Consider the following 13,660-nt stretch of genomic DNA (forward strand, 5'->3'; position numbering starts at 1 on the left):
GGCTTGTAAGACCTCCATTATAGCATATAACAATTTCCAATGCAACTTCCAGTTGGATTTCAAGGTTGGATACCACATTAAAGTCATCTTGAGTAGCATTTAATTGATCCACGGTTATTACACAAATATTAATCATTGTTAGTCTAACCATAAAGTACCATGAATATAGCATCCTGGGGGCTTCCCTGGTGGCGCAGTGGTTGAGAGTCCGCCTGCCGATGCAGGGGACACGGGTTCGTGCCCCGGTCCGGGAAGATCCCACATGCCGCGGAGCGGCTGGGCCCGTGAGCCATGGCCGCTGAGCCTGCACATCCGGAGCCTGTGCTCTGCAACGGTAGAGGCCACAACAGGGAGAGGCCGGCCATTCTTGACAAAATATAAGGTATAAATAAACACACACACACACACACACACACTCTATTTAAATAACAAAGGGGAAAAAAATACCTACCCTGGATTAGCAGCTTCCATCAATATCCAGGCAAAAGAAATTAAACCAAAAGCAAGGCTACTTCACAGCAAGATTTATTAATACATCCAAAAGAAAGAAAGAAAAATCATTTTGTCACACTATATACAGATAATACATACAGTGTTTTATACACATATTACATCAGTTTTTACACAAGAAAAATATACATAAAAATGTAAACCTTTGTATACAAAAACCCTTAAACAAATTAAACAAGGACCAGATAACAAAAGGAGACCAATCCATTATTATTTCATCAAATTTTTAAAACGGTGATACAGTACATTCATTGAGATATATATGGAAAACGTGAGCCATCTCTTCTTGTTTAAAGGGAAATTACAAACCGAAAGCCCATCATCTCCCAAAGTGTGGTCTCCCCCAGCACCTGCACACCCAATGCTATAGATATGCCTTTCCTCAGAACTGGGGCCTCTTCCCAAAATCTGCCAGTCTCCTCATCTAGCTCCTACAGTCTGTGCAGAAACAAGTGGCTCCTAGCTTTTGTGCACATAACTAAGCTTCCAGCCACTACTTACACAAATACAGAGAAGATTCTCAGTTTGTAAGTTCCCTTTAAGCAGCTTTTTTTTTTTGTATATATTTTTCATGTATGGCCTTAAAACATACTTGTGTGCCAAGGTGAAGGAGAACACTGAAAAAGAAGGGCTTTGAGAACGGCTAGTCCTTGCTACCGTGCAGTTACTTCGTTAGAAGAGATTTCGAAACTGTGCAACCTGTCATTTTACCGGTTTCCAATAAGCTACCTCACCTTTGATTTCCCACTGCAACTTGGTTTCAATCTGTACTTCAGTACTCTGGTTAGTACCATACAATTGCCAAGAGGCTTGTTAAAGGCTGCTTCTGATATCAAGTTTCAGCTAAGCTACTGTGTGAAATCCCTCAAACCCCAACTTCTAGAGTCTTCAGGGGTACTCTTACTCCACCTGTTTTCTGTTAACATCTTAAGATTTAGGATTGTCCATTTACACACTCCTCTCTCTATAAGGTCTTGAAATGGAATCTGCTGCCAACTCATCACAAAATAAAATATGTAACAGTTTTCTCATAATAGTCTTTCATTCAGTGTATCAAATCGATATACTAATGAAAAATACCTGAAGCTGTGGGGAGTAAGAATTAAATCTAGGTCAAGTGCGTGTAGACTTGGAGTTCTTTAAAAAAAAAAAATAATAATAAAGTCTGGGAAGACCTCTAACTAAATAAATGCAAAACCTACTTAAGACAACTGCATGAGAGAGCTGCCTTCTCTCAAAGCTGAATTTTGAACAAGGCTGAATAACAATTAGGTGATATATTTCCCTGCAGCTAGAGAGTAGTTAACTTCCCCCAGGCAAAATGATCTTAATGATCATTATTTATTAATGAAAGGAAGAGGCAAGTTGGTGAATTAAGTTGGTCTAGGAGATGGTGGATGACATACAGTAATGGAAATGTTAGGATTGCTTTATAACTGAAATAAACAGGTTAGTTTGTGGTACATCTCCATTTCAGAGAGAGGAAAATGCACAAGGTTCACCAAGTGAATCTCCAGCTCTCTTCCTCTCACGGGACAGATGGCATTTTAAAAATGACAGTCTCCCTTTCAGTTAAAAAAAATAAAAATAATAAAAGGAAAAGGAAGATAAATAAATAATGTGTGGACGTCTTTAGATGAGACTTTTAAATGTTCTTTAAATAACTTTTGATAGTGTATTTTAAATCATTACATACAACTGCCATTGCAGTGACAATATTCCAGTAGGGGCAGCATTTTGCTAAATGTAAAAGATTGCCATTTAAAACTCATACATATACATATGTATATACAGTATATCAACACTATTTATATACATATATATCTAGAGAGCAACATTTCATTGCCTTTGAACATCTATATATCCACTCCCACAATATATACTAGAGACATACTGTGTGAGTATATATGAAAGTATATGTACACATGCTCTGACATGTATATATACACTTTTGTCTGTGTGTGCATAAAAGCTTTAAAGGCACGATATATAGGGATGCAAGTTTTCTAGAGAGCTGCAGCAAAGTTAAGACAGGATGTCACCAATGTGAGAAAAGTCAAAAGGAAATATAGCAGAACTCATTACACACGAATTCATTAAAGCAGTTTCATCATGAATAAAATGAATTATAGAATTTAAGAGGCTTAGGTTATAGAATTCAAGAGGCTTTCCATTAAAACGAAAATGGTAAATTTATGATTAAATCACAAAGTAAACCAAACTTTTGAAAGGACAAATTAATGACAATAAATGACAAAATAAACCTAACACTAATGTCAATCATAAAATCATAATTATGTTCTTTTTCAATTTAAGTAAAACGTCCCAAAATTATCTAGGTAAAACTTTCAAAGTGGTCTTGTTTGAATGTTGTTTTTTGGGTTTATTGGTTGTTTGTTTTGAGACAAAGATGATGCCCAATTCTCAAAATTACTATAAAAAGTATTATAGGGCTTCCCTGGTGGCGCAGTGGTTGAGAGTCCGCCTGCCGATGCAGGGGACGCGGGTTTGTGCCCCGGTCCGGGAAGATTCCACATGCCGCGGAGCGGCTGGGCCCGTGAGCCATGGGCGCTGAGCCTGCGCGTCCGGAGCCTGTGCTCCGCAACGGGAGAGGCCACAACGGTGAGAGGCCCGCGTACCGCAAAAAAAAAAAAAAAAAAAAAGTATTATATACAAAATTTGTATCTTCTGGGAAATTTCAGAGACAAAAGCTATTTAAAAGCAATGAGTGAAATATTAATGAAATATGGCTAAGCCAAATGATTCTGGCTAGAAAGGACATAATAAAGGGAAAAAAACACAACGAAGTGTGATTTTTAAATGTTGAGAAATTGACTTAGAAGGTAATGAAGATGAAGAATAGTGAGACTGGCAAGTAAGTACAGTTCTAAGAGGAACTCATAAACAAGACTATAATCCTAAGGACTTCCATCTTTGTATGCTCTGACGATTACCCTAGACTGTCACCTCTTCTTGCTTATAGAATAATCCAGAATTTTCCATAGACGTATAATCTTGCTTAACAAAGGCTGTTTATCTATTATACACACACTTTTTTTAGGGAAATATATGTATATATATATTTATCTATACACACACATATACATACGTGTATATATAGATTTATACAAATGTATAAATAAACATAATACTTCTCAATCTTTCCACTGACAAGGCAAGTTCACATTCAGCAAAGTGCCACCACATCCCATATACACATCTCTGTACAGATATACACAAAAGGGTCTATTTTCACCCTTCAATCAGGGGGAATTTATTCTAGCAAATCCCATAGTAACTGAAGGGAGAAATGGCACCAATACAACCTCCCTTCTTTCATTTGCATGCATATGTACAAGAAATACGCAGATTTTAAAAACCTATAAAGCAAAGAGTGAATGAAACTGGGAGATGCTGCAAAAAATACAACTGTAAAAAGAACAACGTACAAAGCTTTCCCAGGTCTTGAGTTATCTAAGATGAATGAGGCTTCAAAGGTAACTACAAACTCAGATGGATTATTAGAAGTTGTTTTGACATGTTTCAAAGTATATGATTTTTTAATATTAAAAATAAATGTGATCGGAGCATTTAATAACAACTCTAGCTTTGACTATTTTAGACCACCAGATACTTCAGTAATGAATGTATAGCAAAAAGACAAAACTCAAAATATAGGAATGTATTTTTTTTTAAATTCCAGATAAATCAGGTAAATAGTCAAGGGTAGCATAACTTTTCGTATAGCCAAAATATGGGGGTTGGGGGGGCATGCTAACTTCATAAATAACAACACAACTGAGTAACTTTTTTTTTTTTTTTAATTTTGGAAATAACTGAAATCAACCCTGCTTTGAAATGTTCATGGTGAAATGATCCCACCAACTCTTTAAACAAAGCAGCCCCTTAAAAAATGACATTCTTTATAAAAGGCCTATACTTTTCTTAATTTCACCAAGAAAAGGTGATCAATAATATCTTATAACTCAGAAGATGAAGAAATCTATTATTAACATAAAAAAGGTTCAGCTGATCTCTGGTCCCATCACCCCAATAAATAAACACAGCTCATGTCCAGGTCTGTTTCTCTTATTTTTACTCTCAAAAGTGAGAGGCTGGTCTTTAGAACCTGCTGTTTCTTGAGTTATTTTAAAAACATAGCATAAGTTAATCAAAAGGTTAAAATAAAATGCACATGATATCAGAGCTAGCCTTTTAACATAACATAATCAAGAATTTGGTGTATTTATACAACAGAGACGATGAGAAAGTAACTCCAATACCCTCAACTAAATAAATCATATTTCTACTATACATTGTTACCTTTTTCTCTTTTTACCTAAGCACACATTCATCTCTCTCACACACGTGCCCCCAATGTATATTTTTGCATGTGTGTAAAAGCACAGACATATACATGCACACAAGTACTTTAATTCTATTTTTAAGTCACAGTGGGAATTCCTTAGTGAGGAGGGATAAAAAGTTCCTGAATAAGACACTGAGAACATCTAGATTTATTATTTTCTCTATTTTACTTCCCAACTTAACTGTAATTAAAGAATAAATCCATAGGAAATAAAAGAGGTTTTAAAAACTTAAGTTTACAAATTCCAGCTACAGTAGTTGGGAGCTTTACTTGATCTATGTATTTCTATTTACCCTGTAACTAAGCTTCTAGCCATCGTAAGTGTAAACCACAGATCATTTACTAAAGAGACATCATTCTCAACAGTTCTATGAGCAGTAATAAATGGTCTAAAGGTGTTCTATGTTTTGAGGCCCCAGGATATCCTTTTATTTTATATATCTGCAAGGTAGCAAAGGATAGCTATACACCTTGACACGGCAGAGATCCAGTGTAAAAAGGTGCTTCACTAGTTTGTTTTGTTTAAAAAAAAAAAAAAAAAGCTCATATATAATTTTTTAGCTATTAAACACATAGGCAACATAATTCATTACACTCAATACAGCTTTAGTATAAAACTTATAATTTATGAGGTGATGTTAATAGTATAAATTAATATACCTTTTCTCTTAAAATCTACAATAAGTATTCTGAAAGCTCATTGGGGAAGGAAATTTTTTAAATAAAAGTTTTAAAGCTGTGCGTGGTGGGAAAGGATTCTGTATGCTGAGGCTGAGATGAGAGCCTGAAGGAGAAGGAAAAGCGTCCCATGCAAGACACCGTGGGCTACGAAACCAAATGTTTTCTCTTTCTTGCGCTCTCTTCAATGATGAGTCACCTTTAGCTTCTTTTAAAACTATTTTCTTATTTTAAAAACTGCCCTAATTTCCACAAGGAATCCCTGAGACATACTCAACACTATACAGTGAAAAGAACTATCACTGTTGAGAGGAACTGATTCAACCCTTCAGAGCAGATGAAGACACCGTCACAAGCACCAAACCTCCCATCCCTTCCACACTACTCGGCTGGAGCCAACTGTACCTCGACAACGCAGGGTGGAGTCATTTCAGGGCAAATCAGTCTATCCCCCAAGTAAAAGCAAGGGTGGCATTTAGCTGCATTAGAGCCTTCTGCACGGCATGCCGAAAATTTTTCCAAGGGTAACTTTGGGTGCATATAGAGCTTACTTCAGTGGTCCCCAGCTTAAAAAAACAAACAAAAACCAAGTGAAAGAAGATTCTATTACTCTTAGGCCAGGAGCAGTACAGATTGTGTGTGTGTGTGTGTGTGTGTGTGTGTGTGTGTGTGTGTGTGTACTTCAGTGCCGGGTCTCTAATAAGACTGTTTTTGGACTGAACTTCAGATCACCAAAACCCTGCCACTCAAAAGTAGCCAAACAGCCCCAAGATTTGGGAACCTGGGGTAAAAAAAGTCATTTCAAGTTTGCTCTCTTTTTTTCTCTCTGAAATGCCATGTTTCTTTTTATTTGCTCTGTATCACAGTGCAGAGAGGAAAGCTAACAAAAAATAAGAGCTGGAGTGAAAAGAGAATTTTTGCTATTTAGAAATAAGGCTAAGTCTGACCCACAATTTTCACATTAATGACACCGGTCATTAGGAGAGACATAATTATTCATTTATGTTTTATGTTTTCTTTCCTAACTCACTGGTTAGGAAAGAAGAAAATGCTTAACGGATATCCAACTATGTCCTTCACTGATATCTTATTACACATCTTTTGAAAGGTGGCATTTAAAAAATGCTACTTTAATCTACTGAACATGGATTTCGGGCCCCTCTAGAATATGATATTGGAAAGCTTTATAAAGTTCAGAATATTAAGAAGTCATTACATTGTTTTACTTTTCTATAGAATGCCCATGAAAATTCAGCTGTTTTCAATGTATTGAGAGAAAAAAAAAAAAAATCTACGTTCTATCACATATATATTCCCACCACCCCCCTCCACCCCATCCTCAAGAAATATATTTCTTGTCAGGAAAAAATCCTTGGAGCGATGTAGGTGTCTGTGATGAAAGATCTGGTATGACTACATTTTCTTCCAGGGAATCCTTTAAATTGCCTCATTAAACTGCAGAGTTCTGTTGACCATTTAAAAGACCACTGTATTATTTATTCTATATATACCAGATTAAAAACAGAATTTAACAGAATGTTAAAAGAAGGCTAAAAAGAAAAAGGATGAAGAAACTGGAAACGAGACACCTAAACAAAACTTACAGGAATTTCTAACCCTATAAAACTTGAACTGGTTCGCCTGGTGGTGTTAACATCCTCGTCTTCTTGCGATACCATCCACAGCCATCTTTTGAACTAGCGGGAAGAAAAGGCAACGTGCCCCACACAAGCACTGCCGACGAAGCTACCACCCGTCACCACCGCTCCCACCATGCAGGGGCACAGGAAGGACTGCAGGCAGGTATCAGTGAACTCACAGGATGGGCGTGACCTACATAGGCTCAAATTCTAGTGCCCAATGATAAAAGCCCAATGGTAAAGGTCAACAGAAATACAAATTTCTTCATGTAAGAAGCAAATTGTACAGCTAGGGCATCTGCATGTATCACGGACACTGTTTCCTTCCAAATCAAAGAACTGTCTTTGCCTCTGTGGATTATGATCACTGACTGAGAACGAGCTCTGATAAGGAAAAGCTTTAGTGTTAGTCGCAGAAAAGTGATGATTCTTAACTTGCGGTTGAGAGGTTGGGCTTATTAAAGAAATAAATCTTATAAGTGACTATTTGGCAAAGATAAAGTATTAGCTTTCGTTAGCCTTAAACCGCTCAAGACAAAAACTACAAGTTTAAGGAAAAGAAAAAAGTTTTTTCCCAACTTTATCTCCATACCTACTATTTGCTTCTCATTAAATTATACTCTTTTCATGGAAGGACACTAGACACGCCGTACTGCCTGCCAACATGGAATCGCTCAGGAAGTCGTTTATGAAGCAGTTCTGTCTCACATGCTGGGTTACTGGGGAAAATAACCCTTTGCCACATAAGCTATGCGACGATAATTAGAAACTTTTTCCATTGCATAGTCTGTCGCTTGGTGGGTTAAATGTAATTGCTATTTACTATTGCGAATTGTTAACTAACTACATAACCTACCCAGATGTGCAAATTGCTAAGCCATTTGTACAGAAGAAAAACAATGTCTTGAGTACTTTAATTAAAATAATACTAACAATTATGCAGAGGGTGTAAAGGAGAAAAACACATCTTTCCTTCGGATGCTACAGATCACAGCCAGTGAATATTATACATTAGAATGGAATTCTCAGAGCACAGAACGTATCCATTAACTGCAGCAACTTTGTAAATTAAATCACATTAACACAATCTAACTGGCCTTTATGAATGGTCCCAAAGTACTGCAGAAACAGAGTGAACCTTCTCTGCCACTATTTCTCATGAGTTTAACACTAGAGTGAAAGCTAATATCCACCTAATTAAATAGAACCTTATATAAAATTTGTTTTTGATTCCAGTATTGCCTTATTATAGAATAAGTGCTATTTTAAAAGACACTGATTTTCATATTTCTGGAGTAAAAGACACTTCATTCCTTTCTTTACATATTAATAGCCAACCTACTACTAATAGACTAGAATTGCTCCATTAGCTAAAAGAACAACATAACAGATATCTCTGGGTTCACAGATGTTCTTCTCTCTTCCAAAAAGGGACTCACAAGAAACAGCAAGAACAAACAAATCGCAAGCTCGGATATTTGTTTTGAAGTAGACGAAACGCGAAGAAAAATTTGTTTTTTTTGCTAACTCCTCAAACCTACACTGGTACTTTCTACGGGTGCCCTTTCTTCAGCTATCATCGTGGGCATCTACACAAAAATGAATTTACTCAAAGTTTTTGGTGTGAAGCTGTAACTGGCAACATTCCTGATCATTTCATGCCTCCTTAGCAGAAAGCAGAAGAGGGCTTAAAAATGCACAGAAAACAGAAAATTGCAAACAATAAAATGTGCAACTTACTGCAAACTCAGTTTTGATAACTGAAGAATTTTAAGCAGCTACCACAAGGGACAAATAGCCAGAAAAATTCAGATCAACGTCCCATGACTTGCCCTTCACTGTCAAAGAAAGGCTGATGAGAAAGTCAATGTGTATGTACCACTTTTACCTCCGTAAAAAAGAAAGTCAATGGGCTGCTCTGCTACAACCTTTAATTAGTACACAATGGAGACGGAATCGAATCACTGGGAATGGACAGTTATCTCGTGATGATTGTAACGGGATGTGAAGAGTTTAGCAAACTAAATGACACTTTTGAGCAGAGGTAACTACTCATAATCATTTCATTACAGTACATTAAAATAAAAAAGCTTACTAACATAGGTTCACAGGTGAAAAATATTCAGATGATCTCTTCTCACCCTTCAGAATAGAAATTTACGGTGCTACCAAATATAATTTTGCTTTGTGACATAATTTTATAATTTAGACATTTCTCAATCTGCAGAAAAGGCAAAGCTATTAAAAAATAAATCTTCCAATCAATTATCATGATTAAAAAAAAAACTAAATATATTACAAACATATTTTTGGCCCACAAAAAGAAACTTCAATAAATACAAAATAGGGCATATAATGATTTCATACAGTCATGTGACATTTCCCCTCCATAATCTCAGGCACGTTTTATCTGCATAATGCCTGCTGATTACCATCATTCCTTTAAAAAGCAGAGAAAGGAAAGCTTTCAAAAGAAGGGACTGGTTAGAATTAGCACGGCATAAAGAGCACACATATAGGAAGTAGGAAAATACATCCAAATCTTTACCTATTGAAAAGGAATTAAGATCAAATATTCCCTGACAAATGAATTATTATATCCCATCATTAATAGATATGTTCTCTCTACTCATCTTAAAATATATATATGTAAATTAGACTAGACTCAGGTATAAATAGCCAATGGTATCTCAAGGGACAGTGAAACCTCTCAGCAAAAGCAGAGTACAGATGCCTTTAAAATCTAGTTCCACCCTTGGGCTGGGGGATCGGGGGTCGGGGAGAAGGCAGGTAAAAAGAAACCTCACATATTCATTTCATAGTCACCAACTTACTAAACTATCCAATGGGATTTTTAACCCTAAAGTTCTGGTACTTAAAAAAAAAAAAATTTCCCCAAACTTAAACCTAAATACTTAAATTATTTTAAAAGTACCAAAGGGTGGGTAAAATTTGTCTAATTTCCATATTCCGCTTTGAAAGAAACTTTAAAATGTGTATCCTTCAGATATTACACATCACTTCACAACTGGTACATTGATTCTACAAGTGTCTTCAACATTTTACAAATCTTACCAAAGAATCACTACTGTAAACATGAAAAATTCAAAAGCAAAAGATGGATCAAGGAGTTCACAGATCCCATCTTTCCAAACCTATCTGACCTATCCTGCTTTTCACATCAAAATATTTTAATTACATCTTGCGAATATACTCCATGGAAGAGGGATTTAGAAACAAATCCATGTCTAAAAAAGGCAATATAACCAACCACCAGACCTCAGAATCGCAGCAACCCTGCAGTCCCTCCAGGCAAGCTTTTCACGACATCTGCAGGGCACTGACATGAATTCAGCTTTTTGTGTTCTGGGCTAACTTAGCAGAAAAGGGTTGTGCTATTCACGCCACCAGATCACCACCCTTCTCCATTCAGGAAAGTCAGTTAACTCAGTGGGAAAGAATGACCAACCTTATCAGGGCTGTGAGATGTGGGAAAGGAGAAGAGCCTTCTACTCATTAGGAAAGAAAAAAAACAAAACAATGGGACAGCTGCTTCCTGCCCTGCACAAAAACACACGCGTGGGTGCACACATACACACAGGCAGTTAAAAGACTAATTTTTTTCTTTTTAATTAAACATGATCACAATTAGGAATGGAATCCTGGCCTCACGTGATGTTTAGCAGTCGGTGCTAAGTCAGAGCCTTGATCTGCCTCTACACACCATTTGCCGTCTCTTACACAGGAACTCAATGAATAGGCTCATTCCATTTAGAACCACCTATGTAAAGACCTGGTATTAGAATGGAAAGCATTGATCTGAATACTAGGAAATAGTAAAGGGCACTGGTAATCTGAGGTATCTTTCACTTCTAGGACTTGCTGCTAAAAGTCGATTCTATCCAGTCACTGTGCTGAGCCACGAAGGAAACCACTGGGGGAGAGTGGACCTGCCAGGAGGGAACGAGCACCAGTGCGAAGGAGCACACGTGAACACTGAAGCGAGGTCCACTGCGGGGTAACCTGCTTAACTGGAAAAGGGAGTTCTCCTCTAGTCCCCATCTGTTATTTTTAAAATCTTCTTTAGGAAAAGGGGAGAGGGGTGATAAAGAGGAAAACAAGATAGAAAACACCAGGTTCCCCACCTGCCTGCAAGCACACAGATACGCTCAGTTAGGGGAGGTAAAAGGAGAAGACGCATTATTGGTACTTGTAGCTGTGGCACCTGTCACTGTGAAGCCTGTGGGAGGCGCTATTGAGCTGTGGCTGGGCTGCAGGTCCTTGGGGATGCCACTGTGAGAACTCAGCTGGTGGCCGAAGGCTGCGCTGAACTGAGGGAGTTGCTGCTTGGGAGAGGTGGAGGCCAGCAGTTCAGCAGAAGGCCCCATGCCACTGAAGCTGGTCTGCGGTAACCCCGGAAGCACACTGGAGCTGCTGGGGGTCACGGTGGCGAAGGCAGGCTGTGTGGTCTCTGAGTTCGAAGTGGTGGGTGGTGTGGATAGGGAAGTGGAAAGAAGATGTCCATCTGCGCCGAGAAGGTTGCTAAATGGAGAGGGATCTCCGAGGCTGACAGGGAGATTGCCCCAGTGAGTTCTGGGGTTTACGACTCCTCCAAGTGGCACCTCAAGTTGGGCTGGGAGCAAGTGCTGTGCCATGATGGGCATCTCTGCTGAAAAGGTAGCTGCCATATTATCACCAGAGTAAGATGCTGTGTGGGGAGAGGTGATATGGTCGCTGTAGGGAGACGGCACGCGCTCACTATCATAATGGCTTCCGTGGGGCGAGGAGTGTGAATGATCACTGCTGTATTGCTGTCGTGAGGTGATTAGGTCATCTGCCTTGCTCAGCAGCTGGGCAGGATGTGGCCTCTGCGAGGCATGGCTGCCATCATGAAGTCCATGAAACTGTCCTGGGAAGGCTCTCTCCCCAAGTGCACTCTGGCTGATCAGAGTGGCAGAAGTAAGGCCAACGTTGGCTGGGGCAGAGAACTGCCCCTGGATCTGCCCTGCCAGGGGTGTAGGTGGGTTAGACAAGGTAGCAGAACGGAGCAGGCTCTCATCCAGCTCTAGACTAGAAAAGTTGTCGTGTACTATACGCCCATTCAGCAGCTCCCCCAGGTCCGTGTTTACCTCTCGGCTCAAGGACTGAATTCCTGAAGCTCCAGTCCCTGTGGAGAACACCCCTATTCCTCTGTCTGACAACTCCTGGACGGGCACACCATCTGACTGGGTGAGCACCCCAATGGTACTCAGGCACTCAAGAGACGTCACGGCCTGCAAGGCCCGCTCAAGCTCCTCGGCTTCTTCGGTGGTGGGGAGGAGGTCCCCGTTCTTGCCTGAGTAAACGAGAGCCATCAACAGTCAGCAGAGCTTTCACCGCCCCAGACCACAAAAATCATACAGCGAAATTATGTGTAACAATATTCTATTAAGGATCGGATGGAGAGGAAAAAAGTGAAATATTCAGCTGCAGGACAGGTGTGAGGGGTCAAGCTGTCCCGGAACCTGAATCACATCTTCAGTTCATTTACAGCACTATCAAAATCCGTCTGAGAGAAGTGTTCAGTGCTTAGGAGTCTAAGCATTACCAATTTAAAACACGTGGTGACTATCTGATTTCACGTATGTTTTTACCCGAAGCTATATTAACGTCATTAAAACGGAAAACATGTCAAATCAGTTCAGATCTGAGACAAAAGGCTGTGTGGGAGGAACCGCCTTTGTTCCTCTACTCTTGGGCTCTTCCAGCTGGAAGGGCAGCTGTGAAGCCTACGATACAGAACTCACGTGCATATCTCAGCGCAACACCAAGCACTCAGCTCACTTCATAGGTTACCTTTTGAAATGCTTTTGCGTTACTCTCTACTCTTCCCCTCTCATCCTTCTCCCCTTTCTAAGTGATTTTCACAAAATGGAAGTCACAGGCCTCACTGATTTCATTTCCAATATAAAAAACCCATTGTTAGGAACTTGACTAATCACCCCCAAAATATCCAGTTTTTAATGGTGAAAGAAACCTTCTTAAGAGTAGAAAAGATTTCCCCTGAAAGCACTAGAGAATTGGCAGTATTAAGTCAACTTTGTTCTGGAAAAGTGCACTTCAATTGAAGTACATGGTGGGGTATTAAAATGAGGACAAGTTCTGAAAGGTTTCAATAAACTCAAATTTTAAATGTCTTTGTTCAAAAATAAACGAAGGGTGTATATGTATAACTGATTCACTTTATTATAAAGCAGAAACTAACACACCATTGTGAAGCAATTATACTCCAATAAAGATGTAAAAGAAATAAAATAAAATAAATAAAATAAAATAAATGAAGGTAGGTGCCTTCCCTGGTGGTCCAGTGGTTAGGACTTAGGGCTTTCACTGCCACGGGCCCACATTCAATCCCTGGTCGGGGAACTAAGATCCCACGTGCTGCGTGGTGAGGCCAAAGATAATAAATAAGTAAAGGAACGGG

At 38.9% G+C, this 13,660-nt stretch overlaps 1 protein-coding gene across 4 annotated transcripts in view; it reads right to left on the reverse strand.

Annotated features, from left to right (window-relative positions):
* Positions 1 to 507: 507 nt before the first annotated feature.
* Positions 508 to 13,660, reverse strand: part of INO80D (INO80 complex subunit D) — a 70,701-nt gene continuing 57,548 nt past the window's right edge. For all 4 annotated transcript variants that reach the window (XM_024738299.1, XM_024738303.1, XM_024738301.1 and 1 more), the window contains one exon: positions 508 to 12,532. In XM_024738299.1, the coding sequence (XP_024594067.1) occupies positions 11,367 to 12,532 (1,166 nt within the window). In that variant the 3' untranslated portion in view covers positions 508 to 11,366. The remainder of the gene's footprint in view (positions 12,533 to 13,660) is intronic.

This window comes from Neophocaena asiaeorientalis, unplaced genomic scaffold, assembly GCF_003031525.2.
Source record: "Neophocaena asiaeorientalis asiaeorientalis breed wild unplaced genomic scaffold, Neophocaena_asiaeorientalis_V1.1 scaffold258, whole genome shotgun sequence".
In the NCBI taxonomy this organism is placed as follows: domain Eukaryota; kingdom Metazoa; phylum Chordata; class Mammalia; order Artiodactyla; family Phocoenidae; genus Neophocaena; species Neophocaena asiaeorientalis.